A 20,623-nucleotide genomic window follows, 5' to 3' on the forward strand; every position below is an offset into this window, starting at 1 on the left:
CTGTTTGTCTCAAAATGACGATTTTGTTTTAAAAGCAGGATTCTTTTGCTTTCTCTATTTCTTTAATTTTGTATTACAATGAAATTCTAAGGGTAAGTGGTTCACAGGTAGGAACAACTTACCCAGTGTCAGGGTTTCTGAATTTTAAAGGTTTTCCTATTTTAATAGATTGCCCTACACAGTCATTTCTGAAAGATTTGATTTATGTAGTGAATACTAAACTCCCTAATTTTACTAAGTAAAATAAAGGTGGTTTCTCCCTCTCTGTAGGGGTTTATCAGATCTCATGAGAAGAACCTAAAGACAAGGGGTTGCCATCATTCCCTAAATGGAGATCTGTTTTTGCTGTCTCAGATTGGATATTACTTGTGGTAGCTAAATGAACTGAGGTTCCAGATTGCCTGAAGTGTATGACATGGAAGGCCAGGTAAATTCTGAAAGCAAGCATGTAAAGAAAACTGCCTTCAAATGACCTGTACGTTGCCATTTTTCTGTAAACAGAGTAATGGCATTGAAAGACTCACTGTGAAACAGTTTGTTTTGGAAGCATGTCTACTGTAGGCATGTCTGGCTCCCAAGAGGTGAAATGTAAATTCTTAAGAGGCTTGGGAAACAGTCAATTCTGAGACAGCAGTAGGTGTTACATGAGATAGCACTAGTTACAGAACTAAACCATGTCATTTCGTGGATCACACATTGAAGGGGGATGTCAAACATGAGGTTAATGCGAACAATTTGGGCTTACAGAATGAATTCCAGAAACAGGAGTTAAATTCTGCCTATGTGCAGCAAACTGCAAAATTGGGAATCCTTGTTTTGGCTTCCTTATGAGTTGTCTGGAATACGTCCATAACAGGGAATTTGAACAAATGTGAGCGAAAAATCTTGGACTGCATTTGATTCAGATTATTTTATGGGTCATATGTTCCTTCCCACCACTTCAGCCTTTCTTGTGAAAAGCCAGTAAGTGTTTATAAGCCCTCTGCCTCTCTCACGCACATTTTTGGCGTATTTTGTACTTATGTTTCTTTTTTGACAGAATAGCATGTTGGACTTGCTTATTACAGGGGAAAATCTGCTAGAGGATTTTTTGAGCTTGTCTTTCTAATGGAAACAGTAGTTATGGAGTCATGCGTTCCCTAGGAACCTCAGCAATCAGTCAGCCAGGAGGTATGAAATATCATATCAGATCATATGGATCTATTTTCTCAACAACAGCAAGACTGCACGTCTAGCATAAGCATTATACACAAAGCTTGTTATTTTTTGTCCCCTTATTGTGGGGGATTTTTTTTGTTTTTGTTTTTACATCCCCAGAGGACAAAGGCATGGAGAGCAACCCTGCCAAGAAGAACTTGGGAAAGAAAAGCTGGAAATGACCTTGCAGTGTGTTCTTGCAGCCCCAGAAGCCTGGGCTGCATCCAGAGCCCCGTGGGCAGCAGGGGAGGGAGGGGATTCTGCCCCTCTGCTCTGCTCTGTTGAGACCCACCTCGGGCACTAAATCCATCTCTGGGGGCACCAGCATAAAAAGAAGGACAGGGACCTTTCAGAATGAGTCCAAGGAAGGGCCACAAAGATGCTCAGAGGGCTGCATTCCTCTTATATGAAGAAAAGGCTGAGAGAATTTGGACCTCAAGAAGAGAAGGCACTGAGGAGACCTTTCTGCAGCCTACCAATACCTAAAGGAGCCCCACAAGAAAGATGGGGACAAACATTTTAGCAGGGTTCGTAGCTATTGAGTAAGGCGGCATGGCACTGAGTGGAAAGAGGGTTGATTTAGCTTAGATACACTTTTTTTTATGCTGAGGCTGGTAAAGCACTGGAACAGGTAATCCCATAGGAGATGGTACATGCCCCATCCCTAGAAATGAAATTCAAGTCTGTTTTGAACAGAAGTCTGTGCAGCCTGATGTAGTTGAAGATATCCCTGTTCATTGCAGGGGCATTGGACTAGATGGCCTTTACAGGTCCCTATCAACTTAAACTATTCAATGACTGTAAATAATAGGCAATAATAATGATTTCTGTCCTAGTGGAATCTGGGTGGCTCAATGAACAAATCTGCTGCTATATTTACTGGAGTATCAGCATAACACTGCAAGTTGGGACATTTTATCCTTTTTAAAACATACAAGCACAAAAGCAATTGTCATATGGAAAATTTTTTAGCAGATACGTTGTAGATATGTAGTCTGAAATCTGGAGTTCTTTATGTCTATGGACTGTGATTTTCTTTCCTGATTCTTGCAAAGAAAATAATTGCAGAGTTTGAATATATGAAGTTGCCATCTTAGTATTAGATTGTTATGAACTAAAAATACATTGGTCACTGTCAACAGGACCAAGTTGAAGATGCATATTGTTCTTAATCCATTTCAGCTAGAGTAACAAGTTTATTATTTACACAGTTAATAGCAATTTTATTTGAATGATGTAATCCAAACTTAAACTTTAGACTGTAAAAAGAAGAAGATTTTTCCTGTAACTTTGGTAATCTTTGTATAGTATGGAGTATCATCAGCAACTCCTTGTGAAGATAAAAAAAACCTGTTGAATAAGGAGAGATGTCATAGGTTGTATCTAGTCTACATTTTCTATATGTTATGAGGGAAGAAAGATGTGTGACATCTTAAATAGTGTCAGTAAAAATCTGTGAAATGAGGCATTTCAGTAAGGTATGATGTTGACTTTTTTGTGTTCTTTTTCTGTGCACACAGTTAAAATGTTGTCTATTGCTAAGACAATGGATCTTTATCTTAGTCTGGGTTAAAAAGTGAAAGCATTGCTTCTGTCTACTCATATACTTCAGGCTCCTTGAGGAATTACTATAGTAAGTGTTGGATTTAACATGGGTGACATTCTGCTGAAAGATGTGTTGAGGTCTTTGTTCTTTACCTGTATAACCCAGAGCTGAGCCATACTGAACAGTTATAGTTTGATTGCTTTGTAGAAATCAGTCTCTCTCTAGTTGTGTGTCCTGTCAGGTTTAATTGCAATCATTTGGAATTTTCGGACTACATCACATGTATGGAAATTGGTACTTTTGATAGGATATTCTGGAGGGATCTCAACATATATAGGTACTATAGTAAAATATACCATATAAATGCATAGAAGACAAGCATATTTCATAATTGTTGGACACAACATTTTACAATTATTAATTTTATGATCCCAAATAAAGCCAGGATATTTGCACTGGTTACTATTTTTAACCTAGTGCTTAGTACTTGCCTTAAACATCTTGAAAATTATTGCAATGTTGTTGGGTATTACAACTATTTTAGCAATATGAGGTACATAATCTGGCCCTAATACTCTTTTCTTCTGCCATAAGCTTTACATAAAAGAATATACCTGAGTGAAGCATGAATGAAGGTATGTTTCTACTAAGGATGGACCTGAAGTCCATACAATATAAATGTATCTTTTCCTCTTTCCAGATGCATAGTTAAGGTCACTAGGAAATTTATTCTCATGTCACATTACATAAAATTGTGCTGCTATAAGAGAGCTTAAATATTAAAGTTTTGAAGGTAATTTATGGGTGGCATGGGAGAATTAGTAATCGAAACAGTAATGGAATTGGAACCAGCTGTGGAAGCTACATAGGAAATTGTTCTTCCTTCCTGCAGTAACAGAGACATGCTGTAATTTTTAACCCTTGTCCCCCTACATTCACCCTGTGGTTGCAGATCTTTGCATGACTTGCTGACAAACACACACACACACACACACACACACACATACTCTTTTAATTCCTTACCGTAATTATTTGGTAAATTTGTAGAAAACTGCAGTCATTGTCACTAGGTGGGATGTTATACATAAATTTCTCTCTCTCAAGATCCTAAAGTAAACTTCTGAATGAACATGTTTCAAAATAATAGCTGCATAGAACTGTTGAAGAGTCAAGTCTGTGGATAGCTCTTTCTTGAGCTGTAATGGCTTAGCTTGCTGATGGTAGTATGTTTGCTAAGAACAACAGCATCCCTAGGGAATATGAAAAACTTCACCCTCATTGCTGAAAACCTTATAGCAGATTCCTTGAAATAGGTATTATTTTTTCCCATTTTCAGATGAAGAAACTGAGGGGTGTAGAAGTGAAATAAATTGCACAGTCAAATGTCAAGGATTGGGCTACACCAATGGTGTATTGTTTCAATTTTGGTCATTGAAACACAAACAATTTAAAAGACTTTATTGTCTTTAAATAGTGGCTTGCTAATGAGGTTGCCATTATATTTATACAGAGCTTGTATTATCCTGATGCTTATGAAATTCTATACTAAAATGTTCACCAGAAGTCATAAAATGAACATAGGGCTCTTTTTAGATGAGAGGAAAAATGCAATTTATTTCAGTTGTAGTAATACCATTTCTGTTTTAGGTAGCAATGCCAAATATTGATCATCTATTGGCTGCATAATTTTTTTAAGTTTTGATGAGCCCAGGATTGTATTGCTGTTGATGGACTTAATTTCACTGCTTACCCAATTTTCAAAAGAAGCTTTACTACTTACTCTACTGTGTATGTAATTTTAATGTACTTCCATAGAAGTACATGCAACTAAAATTGGATTTTGCTGCATGAATTACAAAGGCTTAGTAGTATTACTGACTTTTAAAATATATAGAGGGGAGGAATATTTTTTTGAAAAAACATGTTTAACTTTTTACATGTTTCTGAGTTGTAAGATACTTCATAAGTACTTTTATTTTGACAGAAGTTAAATCTGGAGGACAGTAAAGCTATTTTAAAGAGTGAAAAACATTTAAGTGTTCATGGTTTATCTTGGTGAGTCAGGTGAAAAAAATTCATGCTCTTTATTCCCTAAAGTTTGCCAAATGGTGGTGATGATAAAGTGTCCATATTGTTTGGTTACAAGTTTAATGGAAAAAATGAAGTGAACTGGCTAGTAGGCTGAAAAATGTTATGAATTAATGTTAAGTTCAGTCTGGTTGTCCATTGTATGTTTTGGTTTTGAATTCTTTCATGGGTGTCTTTTACGGCATATTCCTTTGGTAGAAATCCCACATGGACTCTGTGGTACAAAATTGTACACAGGCTGAATGTAAGATAGGTGAATGCCTGTTTGCATCTGAACTAAACATTTGCCACTTTTACCCCAAAGACTTAAAAGTTCAGAATTATTTGTCTTTTCTGATTTCATAATTAAGCTATGGTTTGGAAACCTACCAACCTGAACAGAGCTTTCAGAGTTTATTTCTCCTCATTGTCAGCTGATCTATGGTTGTGTGAGCTCTTTTACTGTTGCAGAGTAAATGGAAGTATTCCATTATGTTAAAACAAAGTACTCTATTCGGCTCTAGGGAATGACCTTAATAAAAGGATATGCCTGACTGAAAATGCGAGAGATTTTTTTTATTCTAATATGGCATATGTAGCACTAATGTGTTGTATTTTTTACTATAGTAAAACTGGCTTGACTGACCATGGGTGCTTTTGGTGGCATGTGGCAGTTGTGCGTACAGTTTCAGCAAATTTGAACTATTTATATTTATACCCATTTGAAACTGAGAAGATAAAGATGAAACAGGTGGGGGGGTTATATGAGTGGAATGTAACTGGAATACTCAGCTTAAGTAAACCTGTCTCCCAGAAACTGCAGAGGAGGTGAATGACTCGAGGCAATTTTAAGTTTAAATCAGTTTTATCAATGATTATAACTTGTTTTAGAAAAAGCTCAAGAGAATTTCTTTGGTATACATTGTGAAAAAAAATTCCGAGGTCATAATCATTAATATAAACTATGACTTCGTAAATCAAAGGCTTGTTACAGATTTAGACATTTATCTGAATGGGATTTTGGAATCCGGGTGAAAAATAGCAACCTCCTGAAATCTGTCTAAAAGTACCCCCTAGAAGACAGATCAAGCAGGTTTTTTGCTGTACTGAAGAAGTTTGATGTTTATGTCTAAAAATCGTGCTTGCAAACATGCTGAGATTTTATTTGTAATATCTTTTCTAAACTGCTAAGCCATCGGAGTCTTTTCTGAAAGGGATGTATTGGTGAGTGGCATGAAAGGGAAGGAGAGAGTTAATTTGATGTTACCTCTTGTGTCATGGCACAGTCTCTGAGTTACCATTTGACCCAACATCTTATAAAATATGCTGTATTTGGACTATAAAAACATTAAAAACTTATTACTTTTAGGCAGTCATGTTGGAATAAGGATTTAATCTAAGGTCTCTTCCCTTTCTGGTTGAACCTTACAAAATAGGTTCAGATTTTAAGAGAAAAATTACAGAAATCTGTGAATTCGATGGTGTTGGAAGAAGCTGGACACAGTACTATTTCCATGTTGAATAAGTAAATTTACTTACTGTAGGTATTTGAATGGAAGTTAGTCTACTTGAAGCACCTTTCAATTCTTGAGTGCACTCAAGGTACTGAAGCAATACCTCTTAGTTCACTAAAGGAAAGAATAACATCTTTTTGATCTTCCTGTACTTGAAATTCAAGATGTAAAGTCTGTGCTGTTTTGACTTACCTAAATTAGAGACTGGAAACTGGGGAAAATATCATTTTGTACAGTGCTTTTGCTATTTCTGTTAATTTTGAAGATTTTCTGCATTCAGTTATAGTTATTTACGTTTTTCCATGAGTAATGGATATTTTGGGTGTTTTGTGGGAATGGCAGCCAAGATAATTCATACCAGTGTTTGCATGCATCCTCCTGTTTTCCAGAATGTTTTCCTTTATCTTCAGAACCAGAAATTTAGATAATACAGACACACATTCATCCAACATAATCAAGGCACCTATACTAGGAATTCAGATGCTTTGCACTTTCCTGAATAATTCTCAAAGGGGAGAGGTTTCAAAATGATTTTGTTTTTTTGGTACACTGATTCTTCTTCTTGAATTGTTTGCTTATTTTTGAAGGCTCTGTAGTAAGTCTGATGAAAGTTGTTTCCATATTTAGATGCATCACATTTAGAAACTCAGATTATATGAATCTGGGCCAAGCTGAGTTTAATAACATGCAAGTTTGCATGAGAATACATCTGTCAATTCCTACACCTAAAAGAGACGAAATTAAAAGTTGTTGAAATGACCTTTTAAATCTGTATGCTTCCTTCTGCATGAAGGTTTGTGGTAATGCACTCCTGTAAACCTCCCAAAATTTGTATTTTTCTGTTGCTGTAGAACAGCATCTTGGCCATCTCTCATGTTGTAGTTTTTCATATTCTGTCTTTTTCTTGAGTGTTCACTTGTGCAACCTTAGTGTGTATTTAACACATTTATTTTCAGTTTAATATACAGAGGGAAAGAGTGAAAAATAGTGACTTGGAAAACCTGCCCATTTCACAAATAGTGTGGTTTTAATCAGTTTATGATTGTGGAACAAAACATGACATCACTGTGTGTTTGTTTGAGAAACTGGTTTAAAAAAGAACAGAAAAAATAAATTAGAACGCTTACTACTGCCTTCACCTTTCACTGCTGTCATGGAAAATTCATCTGAGTGCCTAACAGCTGAAAATATTTATCTAGTTTGAAAAGAGGAATGAGGGATGTTTTCTTCCAGATTTGTGAAATACTCTCCCCTTGACCTCCTTTCATCTTTCTTCTAATAATGTTTCAGACTTAATACTGAAGAACAGAACAGGGTTCTGTTCCTTCTTTTCATCATCACTAAAATAGTCTCTTAATTTCCTTCACTTTCATATTTGAGTTGCATGTGAGGTAGAAAGGAAAAAAATGCTTGATTGTGGGCCTGAGGTAAATTCCAATGCAAGAAAGTTGTGCAAGTGTCCCCCTGTGAAGTTTTATGGAGTTCTAGAACTTCTTTACACAGCAAAAAAGATATTAGATACTATTACAAGTGATGGATGAGAGAGAATACTTGATCTGTAAACCAAACACATTTTGATACAGATAGTAAGAAGCAACAATAAGCATGAGTTGAAGCCTTCTGCTATTTGTATTAAAATATGTTTGTGCCTAGATACTGCAGCAGTTAGACCAGATTTCTTTGGTGGTCGAGATAAACAGTGGCTTATCTCCAGAATTCACTGGTTTTCTGTGGTATTTTATTTGTCTAAACATTATGGGCTGCCCATGGAGTCTCTCTCTCTGGAGATATTCAAAACCTGCCTTGGCTGAATTCCTGTGTCACCTGCTACAGGTGAATCTGCCTTGGCAGGAGGGTTGGACTGGACAATGTCCAGACGACATTTCAAACCTGACCATTCCATGATTTTGGAAGAGCTTGTGTTGTTGTACCTGTCTGCTTTGAGAATTACTGTGTCAGATATCCCGTCCTTTCTGTTGTGATTGTTGATGAATTGTCTGCCCATATTTTTAAAGGGCATTCTCTTTCAGTATGTAACATAATTTACAGTATGAACATTTTTATAAGAAGAAATTACATTTATCTTTTTAACTCTTTCCTGTCATCTAGATTACTCTTTCTTAATTGCACTTACGATTTTGAATGCATTCTTGAAGAAAATAAAAGAAGGAGAAAATGGCTAGTATCTAGTCACAAGGCAGATTTCAGCACTGTCAGTCTGCATGCTGGTGTACAAAATAAAAACCTTTCAAATCATCTCAAATTTTCCTGCCTTCCCCACCTTGCCCCTCAGCAGTGTGACATTTGCTTTTCCATGCATATCAGTCATTTTGGAGAGGAAGAGAATAAGCTTTAAAAAAAGTTGAGAGAAACCATAGACATTATGGTCTATGACAAAAGTCACAAAATAGAAAGCACTTTTTTTCTTAATTGCCAGAAGGCCTGAGATTTGAATGATTAAAACATGGCCTTCTTTAGGGGAACCTTTTTGGGGGGAGCTTAAGTTCTTAAGTCAAAGGAGGTACTTGCATTACCATTTTGTTGCTAGGGTTTGTTGTTCCCCTTCCACTTCCACTAGCTATTCCTGCTGCACATTTAGTATTCCAGTCTTTTCCATCTATATTCAAGTAAGGCAATAATCATGTGTGTCAGACCACCTCTGTGATACTTGTTCTGCAAAACCTGTAGTTTCACCAGAAATGAAGAAATCTGTGAAGGGTAGCTCTGCCTCCTTCTCATCACTCACACTGTCCTGTTCATTCACATGAACAGACAGCATTTTCCCTGTGGAGTGTGTCAAACCAGAGACCCAAAGGAGCACAGTATGTTTATACTTGGAGTAGAAGCGTTCTTTTTAGTATAGTAGGACCACAGAATTAATTACTGAATGGTTTTGATTGAAAAGGACCTTAAAGACCATCTCATCCCAATGCCCCTGTAACTAAACCAGGTCGCTCAGAGCCCCATGCAGGCCTGCTCTGTGTACCAGCAACCTGTGCCAGTGCCTCACCACTCTCACAGTAAAGAATTTCTTCATAGTATCTAACCTAATCCTGCCCCCTTTTTCAGTTTAAACCTATTCCCCTTTGACCTGATGCCAAATATCCTTGTGGTAAGTCCCTCCAGATTTTTTGAGGCCCCCTTCAGATACAGAAAAGTGCTATAATGTTTCCCCAGAGACTTCTCTTCTCCAGGCTGAGCAATGCTCTTCAGCCTGGCCTAACAAGAGAAGTGCCCCAGCTCCATGATCAATTTAAAGGCTCTCTTAAAGATACCTAAAATAGGTAGTAGCCAAACCAGCTTTAGCTTTTTCTTGTGCTCAACACGGGGAAAGTGCTTACCTTTTAGTTCAACCAGCTGTAGTTCTACATTTTTTTACTCCATGCTGTGCCATATCTCTGCTCTCACAAATGATAGTCTTTTCAGATTTTCAAGGAAGCTAGTGTTTCAGGAGAGAACTGAGATCAAAGGAGCTATCCAGATTTTTTTCCAGGGCAGCATATGATATTGAAGTTCTCAAAGAGGGCATAATCCTTTATAAGGGCAATTGCAAAGACACAGAAAAAAGAGAAAGTGTTTTTTCTCTGTAAACTGTAGTATTGTGGGTACCCAGAAAAGTTCCTATTTAATGGCCTAATGTGTGAAACATTGCCTACAGTTTGCAAGTCTCTCTCATACAATATAATTTCCATTTATATACAAACCTCTGCAAACAGAACAGTGGAGATTCTTTTAGGTATAGATGCGTAATCTTTCCCTTTTCTAGACCATGAAAAATGAGTAGTTTTGGTCTGTTTGATTTTTTTGGTTTTGTCTTTGATTATTCTCAAGATATTCTGGGGAGATTAATCTATTTCAGCTTCTGGCTGCTCATGGCATATTTTCTGAGTATTGTTTGAGAATAAGGAAGCTCTCAAAAGGAACAAGAAAAAAATCCACAATATTTGCAGACACTGGTGCAGTAAACAGAAGACTGTTTTTAGGCTCGGGAGTATAACACTCAACTAGGGCTGTAACTCCCTGAAAAAACAGAAACTCCATACTACAGATGTGATGCTGATTTGCAGTGTCCCTTTGCAAAAACTGCTTTTAAGGTAAGACTATTAATTTTGAGGAAAAACTGTGAAGTCATAGAGTACACTATTTCACAGGTTGAATATATATTCATCTTATGTCAGCCAGGGAATTCAGAATTTTTTTGTAAAAATATTAGGAAATACATCAACACCATAATGGTCTCCTCTGTTTCTGCTGAAGCAAAAATTAAATTATTGTCTTTACCTCATGTTCTTTAAAAGAAAATAACAGCAACAACAAAAAACCCTCTCTTTTATCTCCTCTAATCTCTTTAATCCAAATACAAATTTTGCAGAACAATATTAGTGAAATCATAGAATCAGTTTGTGTAAAGTGAAAATCTGAAATCAGAGCAACAGCTAAAATCTTGGAAGTGCAGGTACACTTTAGCCAAACTCTATTCTTCTGTCTTTTTCGTACTTACAGTAATATTCCAGTATACATGATATCTAGATGTCCAAATCAGCATAGATGTATTGGCTATATTTCCCTCGCAAAGAGTGGGGGAAAAAAAAAAAAAAAAGATTTTATGGCATTCATTATTCTTTGGAGTATAATAACTGGAAAAGTGGTAGTTGCATCTGATTATCTTGTGAGCATATGTGCTGTAGCACATTAGAGATACAGCATTCTGAGTTATTTAGGAAGCTCATGATTAACAAAAATAGAATAAGCCACCTTGGGTTTTTGTAAATGTTTAGCTAATTTGAAGATGTTATGCCAAGATATGTTCCTGGATGTTATCTTAATTTTTGTGTTTGGAATAGTCTAAACAGTTACTTTAACTGTCAGGCATCCCTTGGGCACTGCAGACCTTAGCACCAGTAGCAGTCGCCAAGTGTCTGACTTTCAGGCTCAGGATGTTTGATTTATCAGGTGGCAGAATATTTTCTTGTCTGTTCTTCTTGCCTAAAATGAGTAGCCAGAATACCGTTAAACATGAATGTGGTGTAAAGCAAAAAATGTTTTCATGTTAGTGCTTTGCTCTTATCATGAAAAAGGGGATGTAATTATTGTCACCTGAGGGAGCTAGCAATTAAAGTAAGTTTGTTCCAGATAATTTTGTTTATTAATATTTTTTTTTCTTTGACTTACTGGAAAATCTCTCAAAGTAGTGGTTAAGATACCCTCTGAAAATTAAATTCAGTGCTTTCACAATATATATAAACATGCAATACCTATCTTTGTGGTAAGGTACATGAAATGAAGAATTCGATAATATTCCAGTGCAGAAAAGCAACCTTCCCGTGATTAAGATAAGAATGCAACAGATGTTTTCTGTGAAAGTCTTTGTTTCACAAAAGCAGTACATTTTTATTGTGGGTGACAGCTGTTGTGAGTGAATCTCGGAAACTGCTTTTCACACTTTGGTTTTTATGGAATGTGCTTGGATGGCAAGTGCAGGCAATGGGTATGTGGCAGTTTTTTGCATCCCGAGAACAGAAAATAATCAGTTTATAGTGTAGGGAATGATGGAGCATTGAAAACTTAATTTGTATTGTAATTACACCTTTGTCTGTGTGCTTTATAGTATCAGTTGAACAATAAACTCATTTTCATAATCATACCTTAGCTTGGGAATTTCGAGTTACATCTGCTTCTAAGCTTCTAAACCACTAAGTCTGTGGAAGTGTCTCTTAGTGCCATGTGGGCTATACCTTTTCAGATGTCATAGGTAGCTATTGGTAAACCTTTACTGTTACCTTGTGGTGGTCTGACCTTGACTAGATGCCAGCTGCCCATCAGGCTGCTTTGTCATTCCCATTCTCATCAGGATTGGAGCAGGAGAAGAGAGGAAGATGGAAAAAATCATATGGATGAAGATAAAGGCAGCTTAATGAAGTAAAAGTGGAGGCCACACATGGATACAAGGGAAAGCAGATTTACATCTACTTCCCATTAGCAGGAGTTGTTTTACTGCTTCCGTTGGGCTTCAGCAAGCAAAGTGGTTGCTCTGGAAGACATTATGAGTACACATGCACAACCTCCATGCTCTCCCCCCTTAAAGATCATCTTTCATTTCAACCTCTCTGCCATGGGCAGAAACACCTTCCACTAGACTGAGTTGCTCAGAGCATCATCCAGCATGGCCTAGAACTTTTCCAGGGATGGGACATCCACAGCTTCTCTGGGCAACCTATGCCAGTTCCTAACAACCCTCAAAGTAAAGAATAATACCTAATCTAAACGTACTCCCTTGTAGTTTCAGTAAAGTTGGAAGAAGGGTAGGTGTGGCTAAACCAAAGATAATTCAAGTTTTAGTTTTATCAGAGAAGTAAAAGATGAAACTGATATAGAGGTAAAAACAAGTATGAAGGTAATCAGCCTGATTCTCTAAAGACGTTTCCACGAAGCAGGAAAAATAGTGGAGGGATTGGCAGTGATGGGTTAGGCAGGAGATTTAATGTGTAGTATAAAATGTGCCTAAAAATATTTTAAAATCATACTTCAGCAACAGAAAATTATACCAAAGATGTCAGGCATCAAGAGGACAAATACTGTCTGTTACAGGACATTGGCATGGTGCCAGATGAATAAGCATTTTGAGGGTAATGATTCACATGACCATTGCAGAAAGTTGTTCAAAAGTACTTGAGTACTTCCATTACATTTCTTTCTGTGTGAACTTTTATCTTACAAAGAGGGGAAAAAAAATAAATCCTGTTTTAGTATTGAGATGGCGTCATATTCTGAAAAAATTATTTATCATATTTTTGGGACTATATCCTTTCAAATAAATATGTGAAGTCTCTGGTTTATGATTTTCCTATTTCTCTTCCTCATGTTATGACTGGTGTGATGGAAACCTTCTTACTTTTATATCTCTATATCTATATATATTGAATGAGTGGGTATTTTGGGGGATAGCACTCTTTTCACACAGGTGAATTTTCTTTTCTTCCAGAACCCTGTCAAGAAAATCCCAGATTCTCATGAAATTACACTCCAACATGGAACAAAGACAGTAAGTGATAACATGTTTTCAACCCTTCATGCTTTTCTAGAACTGTGCCAGTCTCTGAAATAGGTTAATAAATACTTATCAGCTGAAGTTCAAGAAACTAATTTTTTCCTTGATTGGTTATTTTGGTTGGTCTCTTTTCTTAGTGCACTTGAAAGCGTGTTTCATGACTACCTCTTCAATTCTTGTAATTGCCTAAGTCTGGTTTAATTTGAGTCAATTGTAGTCTTATTTTCATCAAGTATGTTCTCTGTAACTGTTATTTTTCTTTTAGGATAGACCTTCCTAATATGTAGACATGGGTCTAATTTACACCTTTCTTTGGTCATGAGTTTAAAGGAGAATGTTATTGCCAATGACTTCTTTGCAGCTGAGTACTTAATTCTGCTTCAGTATTTTACTGCCTTTATACACCATTCTCAGTTTCTTGAGATCATGTTCTTCATTGTGTTTGACTGCATATTTTCCAGATTTTGTCTCCACTACTGCTCCTTTTCTCCAACACAAATTCAATTGCTTTTGTGGGCTGACTGACCTCAAAAGATGTATTGCATTACACTAAAACAAAACAGAGTGCAAAAATAGAGTGGGTTTTTCTACACGCAGTGCATGCAACTGCTTTGCATGTTAATTTCTGTGAATACTAGGTTTTGTAGGGTAGTGTTCTAGTGCAATCAGTTTCCCATTTTACATGTGGCAGTAACTCTTTCCGCAATATGTTTCTTGAATGCATGTCGTAACAAACCTTGATTTATTTTTCTCTATATTAAACCAGTAAATCTTTTCATGACTTCTTAAAGAGTAAGATCATGTTATTTCTAACTAAAAGACCTTGTAAAGTGGAAATTACAGTTCTGGAAGACTTTTGAGATATTTTGACTGCAGAAGAATGCAGCTGTCATCACCTAGAACAGAGGTGAATTGTAATGTGGGATATATATATAGCACAGTTGGATTAGACTGGATGCAGTAAATGAAACATAAAATTGAAAAAAAAAATCTCCTGTAGAAGGGCTATCTTTTTGGGGTTTTTTTTTTTGTTTGTTTTAGAACAGAGAAACCATTTACCCATGACCTTAGACACATAAGGATGGGAGTAACTTCATATCTTGATTTCGGTGTTTTGCCTTAATGTTCTTAAATAATCTTCTCATTATGTTCATACAGTGTACTGTATTTCAGCTAAACTTATATATCCCATCTGTACCTCTTCAATCTAGTGAATACGGATTTGATGATGACTTTATTCCTGTGCAGCTGAGAAATCTCAGGAACGATTTCCCAAGCCAGAGAGTCTTCCCAGAAATCTGATTAATTTCCCAGTTGTCTTGCTTGTGTACAGTGTTATAGGAATTACTGTTCCCAATGAAACTTCATATATATTTTTTATTTCTCATGGTACTTTTGATATATAGGTGGGTAGGAGAAAGTATATGAAATGTGTGCTTTCTAATATATCACAACTGCTCCCTCATATAGGTAGGAGTTACTGAATAGAACACTTGAGTGTTCTGATTAATCTGGAGATGCCCAGTTTTTCTGCATGTCAGAAATCACGAATGAAATGGCAAGGGTTCAAAATTTCCATTTAAGTTGTAAAAGGGGCAAGTTCTTTTTAGAAACATGTAAGAGATTACACATTTTAAAATATTACTGCAAATGAATGAATTACAGCAGGACATTTAGATTAAGGAGAAGTCAGTTGCCTGGTCAATAGGACCATCATTTCTGCCACATAATGGTTTTCTTGAAAGTACTGTTTTCAGGCAATTTGCTATACTAGGGTGTTATATGGTTGAAATACTGTGACATACTTGCATTACAGAATCACTGAATTTTCTGAGATGGAATGAGTCTCACAAAGATCATCAAGTTCACCTCCTGGAGCTGCACAGCACCATCCCATGAGAGTCACACCATGTACCCAAGAGCATTGTCCAAACACTTCTTGAACTTTGTCAGCTGCTGGAACAAGAATGTTCCCATGGGGGAACATTTTGCAGTGTCCAATCACCCTCTGAGTGAAGGTGATGTTCCTAACACATTTTATTGAGAAGGACCCTGTTAGAGCCAGTATCAAAAGGTTTACTTATATCCAAAAAGATCACATCAACTGGCTTCCCTTGATTAACTAGATGGGTTACCTTGTTGTAAAAGGAAATCAGGTTTGATAAGCAAGACTTTTCTCTCATGAAGACATGCTGGTGGTGACTGATGACTGCATTGTTTGCCCTTCTTGAAAACTGGGACAACTTTTTTCAGCTGAGACCTCTCCAGATTCCCAAGACTGCTTGAAAGTCATCAAGAAAGGCTTTGGAATAAGATCAGCCAGCTCTTTGAGGATTCTCACATGAATCTTATAATGCTCCATAGATTTGTAGGGATCCACTTGGAGCAGCAGATCATGCACAATTGCAGGATGGGTTGGGAGCTGATCATTCTCAGAGTCATGGTCTTGAGACCCCGTTGGTCCATCAGAAGACAGAGGCAAAGAAAACTTTAAACATCTCTGCCTTGTCTCTGACCTCTCTGCGAAGTGCCCATCTTTATCTTGTAAGGGACTGATATTATTTCTACACTGCCTTTAACCATTAATATACTTGAAAAAAAAAACAGTTCTTGTTTCCCCCCACAGTTCCGGGCAACTTCAGCTCAGACTGAGCTTTGGCTGCACCAATTTTTCTCCCTGCAGTAGCAAGCAGCATCTCTGTATTCTTCTCATGTCACCTGATCTTGCTTCCACTGGGCATATACCTTTCTTTTTTGCCTTATTTCCAAGAGAAGATCTCTGCTTAGCCAAGTCAGCCTTCTGTATCACCTGCTTTATTTCTCAATTAACATTTGGGAACAGCCTGTTCCTGCCTTAGGAGGTGATGTGTAAAAAGTGGTCATCAAAGACCTGGTCAGAAGCAATTGGAACCTAAAGGAGAAGATGACTAGAAATGAGTCTTTGATACAGTAAGGAAGAGCTAAGTGAACTTTTTCTCCATGCAACTGGAAAAAGAAAACTCAAAAGAAGCCCATACTATTTCATGTAAGAAAATCTAAAATCTAGGAAAGAAAATTGTCCATCTTAAAGAATAAAATTCATACATGCTGTTTTTATTGGGACAGTTGTTTTCTGTAGGTTACTTTTTCCATGAATTTGTTTCCATATTTTAAAATATTCTCTGTGGGAACTATTCAACAGTTTACATAAGTTTTAAAAGTCTCCATAACACAGTGTATATAGATGTCTACTAAAGCTTTGGAATAAAAGTACAGTAGTAGACTGATAGATCTTTGAGTCAATTTTTTTTTTTTTTTGTGGTATTACTATGTGTCTGCATTAAATCATAGTTCCTGTCAGTACTTTTTGTGTATATGTGTAAAGAAGATACATATAGGTAAGCATCTTCTGTGTAAAATTACTTCCGTATAAAATACTACTAATAGTACTATTTTACTGTGTTGGAGACTATCTTTCTTGTTACTGAAACTGTTTTTTAACATGATGTTTATCTATCTTATAAATGTGGGATGACCCATATTTTTGTTTTGTCTTTGTTAAAAGTAATCTGCTGGTTATACTCTTTAAGTTTTACCCATAGGCTCCATTAAAATGTAAGCATGAATTCCATCTGAGTTGTATCTTTTAATTAAAACTTCTTCAAACATTTTTATCATTTTAGGCTGGGTGTAATTTTGAGTAATTCCAAAAATACTCGTATATTTTTTGATATATATGTCTTATATTTTTTGATAGAACTTTTCAACACTCTTTTATGCAGATGACTTAATTTTTTGAGAATTAATCTCTTGATACCTAAATTAATGTAGCACATTGTCCAGCTACCCTTATATTAATGTTTGAAATCGTAGATAAAATATTTTCACAAATGTGAAAGTAAAAGAAATAATTTTGAAAGTAAATTATTTCAAAAAATTATTTTATATAATTTCTGGAGAAATGGCTTCTGTTACCTTATTTCTCCATGTAGTGTTTTGAACACTACTATCATATTTTAGTATATGAAATACTATTTATTTTACTATAGGACATCACCATTCTTCAAATAGAGAATTAAAACAGATTTTCGGTGAAATTGCCATTTTACTTGTTCTTGTGATTTGAGATTAACAGATGAGAATAATAAGCATTAGAATTCTTTCCTCAAAATTTTGAAGATCTCTGAGAAGCTGGTTTTTTATATAAAAGAAATGGATTTTGAGAAGTTACTGTGACTTGTTTTGTTACAATGGTATCTTTTTTAAAATCTGTGATTTAAAAAAAATCAAGTTTATACCCTATTTCACTCTTCTCTTTTTTTTTTTTTCCAGAAGACAAATTTAACTAAGCAATGTGTATATGCACATGAAGTGTCTTGAATAAGCTTAGAATCTTAAACTGGTGAATGTGCAATACCATTTTGTTACCTTGCTAGAAAGATTGTTTGTAATTTAGATAGAAGTCTACAGTACAATTTTCTTCATAGAAACAGAACTTAGCTACATTTTGCAATGAGATGATTAGGATTTCTCAGCTGTCTTCACTGGTTTATTCAGACTATGTGATTTTTACTTCCACTCTTCCTACTTCTTCAAAAGTACTAAGACTTTATTGAAGGTGGAGAAATTTCAAAATGAAAACATAGCTAAGATATTTTTGTAAGAAACCAGTGCACTGGGTTGTTTGGGGCTTGGGTTTGGGACTTTTTGTAAATTTAGTAGCATTTTATGTTATGGTGACACTTTGAAGAATTGTAGAAAAAAAAAGTTTGAAGGATTATGATTGTATTTTTTTTTTTTTTCTTTACAGGTTTCTGCTTTGGGTTTGGATCCTTCAGGTGCTCGTTTGATAACTGGTGGATACGATTATGATGTAAAATTTTGGGATTTTGCTGGAATGGATGCCTCTCTCCAAGCTTTTCGGTCACTTCAGCCTTGTGAATGGTAGGCATGAAGACTGCATTATGCACTTAATGTCCCATGTTAAGCTCCTGGTAGAATGCACAAAAGCCTTGTAAGACAGCTTGTTTTAAAGGCTTTTGAATACCAAGGAATATGAACCTAAGGACTTGTGTGCTTATTTCTTTTCCTGCTTTTTACAGTGACTTGCATATTTTCCCCTTTTAGAAGGCTACAGGTGAATTTGCCAATGCAGTTGTTAATAGCACATCAGAAAACCTCTCAAAGACAAGTTGACTATCATGTTTGTAACTGATAGTAATAGAATACACTTTGAAGAAAATCTAATAGTGTATTAACTTTTTTATATAAACTAATTAGGAGAAGAAACAAGTTAAAAAAAATTGACCCCATTGTGGAGAGCCTCTCCAGTTCCTGCCAGGATTTCTGAAAAGAAGGGTAATTTATTTAATTTTCATGAAGTGCTCGGTTTCAGAAAGCATTGGTACTTTGCATCGCAGTGATCACTAAATAGCAACATAGCATGAAATCCTGTCTTTCTTAAAAAAAAAACCAAACCCCAACATATTTACATTTATTTCTATGTTTTTAAATATGCAAATTGAAAAGAAAATGCAGGAAGCATTTTTAGAGAATTATTTCCATGCTATCCATATTGTTCACTGGTAATTTCAAAAGTTGATGTGATGCTGGAGTTCTTCAGCCCAGCCAGCTCCCAGCACTGATGCCAAGACTGGACCACCTGCCATCCAGGGTGCAGCCGTAGGGCACAGCTGCTTTGCAGCCCAGGTGGAATGCATCGAGGGCAGGGACAAGGAACAGGGAGAGGTCTTCTGTGTGATCTCCAAAGGCGTTTATTTCCAGGAGGGTCAGGGACAGAAAAAGGCAGAGAATCTGGCCTGGCAGAGGCTTATAAACCGAGGAGGTCTTGGGAGAGGATACAATTTCCAACCAGTAAGGGTTACATGGGGGAGGAACATAGGGCGAGGAGTACAATACATAGACCAATGAAAGAACAGAAGGAGAGGGAACAGTTTAAACTAACCACTAAGGTGTTGAGGATTGAGGAATTGATAGGGAACAGTCTAGAAGAATGGGAAGTGTTAGGGAAGGATTGTCAGTTCTGTAGGAGGAGGGAAGGGAGGAGGGAAGATAGACAACCAGGGCAAAACCAGCAGTACGGGCTTTTGCAGTAAGGGAGCAATCCATTAGGGATAAAATATACTCTAACATACAAAAAAGGAGGGGGGGGTTCATAGAACAAACCATTGAAACTGAGCTGCAATTAAAAACACAATAAAAATACACAGCAACAGAAAATAAGTGAAGTGAGTTCATTTAATTATTGCTGAGAACTGGAATACAGACCTCCTTCAGCAGTAGTGGACTCTGAACTTTCTGAAAAATATATGGTATAAAATAAACCAAAACATAGTGGTTTTAGCAAGGTATCTTCTGATGTCTGACTTATGTAGTACAGTTTATAAGGTACTTTGGTACAATTTGGTATGATTAAAAAAGGGATTGAATTTTATTACACACAGTGTAAGTAGTACGTAGAATGTCTGTTTTTAAGCATTACTATCATAAAAAGCTACAGCTGAGTTTTGGTCAGTTTGGAGGGCTAGAATGCATGTAACTGACTGTAGATATGCCAAAAAAATCTAGATAATGAAAGATGAAAAGAAGTTAGAACTGTTGTCTGAACAGTCCTAGCTGAAGAGGAACAAAAGAGAAAGGAATTCTACTGTTGTTCTGAAGGCTGACAAATCAGAAAAATAACATATGTGCCTTAATGCATTATGCAATTGCAATCTCTTTGACAGACCTTGACTCCTTATAATAAGCTGACAAATGACACTTGCTTTTAAAACGTCATTAAGTAAACATGCCACTTCGGAATAAATAAATAAAAGTTTTCAAATGTAAAGTGACATTTAGACTTTGCTGGCATGAGTTTCATTTACATGATTAGTTAGCAGGATATAAATGGTATTGTCTTTCCTCTGTCATAACTGTGCAGAAAGTCTTTACTCCCACAGTAGGAAATTATTTTAATGAAGCATTTCAAGTTTAGCAGACAAGTGCATTCAGATTTAGTAGTACTTGATAATAATGGTGTAAAACATAAATACTGTATAAAAACCTTGTATGTTAATATTCTGTTTCAGGAATAGCTTTCAGATAAATTGGTAAGCTCCTTTTGGCAAAAAACTAATGGTAAAATATGAACTTAAAATATTTGTTATTCTTGACCCTGTTCATTCAGTGTGTTGCAAGGATCTCACAGATATTTTTATATAAATGTTCTTTGTGAAATTCCTGTGGTTTGAGTACATCAATGTATAAATA

At 36.1% G+C, this 20,623-nt stretch overlaps 1 protein-coding gene across 1 annotated transcript in view; it reads left to right on the forward strand.

The window, feature by feature from the left end:
• Positions 1 to 20,623, forward strand: part of WDR70 (WD repeat domain 70) — a 63,969-nt gene that overhangs the window by 18,548 nt on the left and 24,798 nt on the right. The window contains exons 6-7 of the mRNA XM_066338370.1: positions 13,307 to 13,366; positions 18,162 to 18,295. Of these exons, the coding sequence (XP_066194467.1) occupies positions 13,307 to 13,366; positions 18,162 to 18,295 (194 nt within the window). The remainder of the gene's footprint in view (positions 1 to 13,306; positions 13,367 to 18,161; positions 18,296 to 20,623) is intronic.

The sequence above is a fragment of the Sylvia atricapilla genome, chromosome Z (assembly GCF_009819655.1).
Source record: "Sylvia atricapilla isolate bSylAtr1 chromosome Z, bSylAtr1.pri, whole genome shotgun sequence".
NCBI classification, from domain to species: Eukaryota; Metazoa; Chordata; class Aves; order Passeriformes; family Sylviidae; genus Sylvia; species Sylvia atricapilla.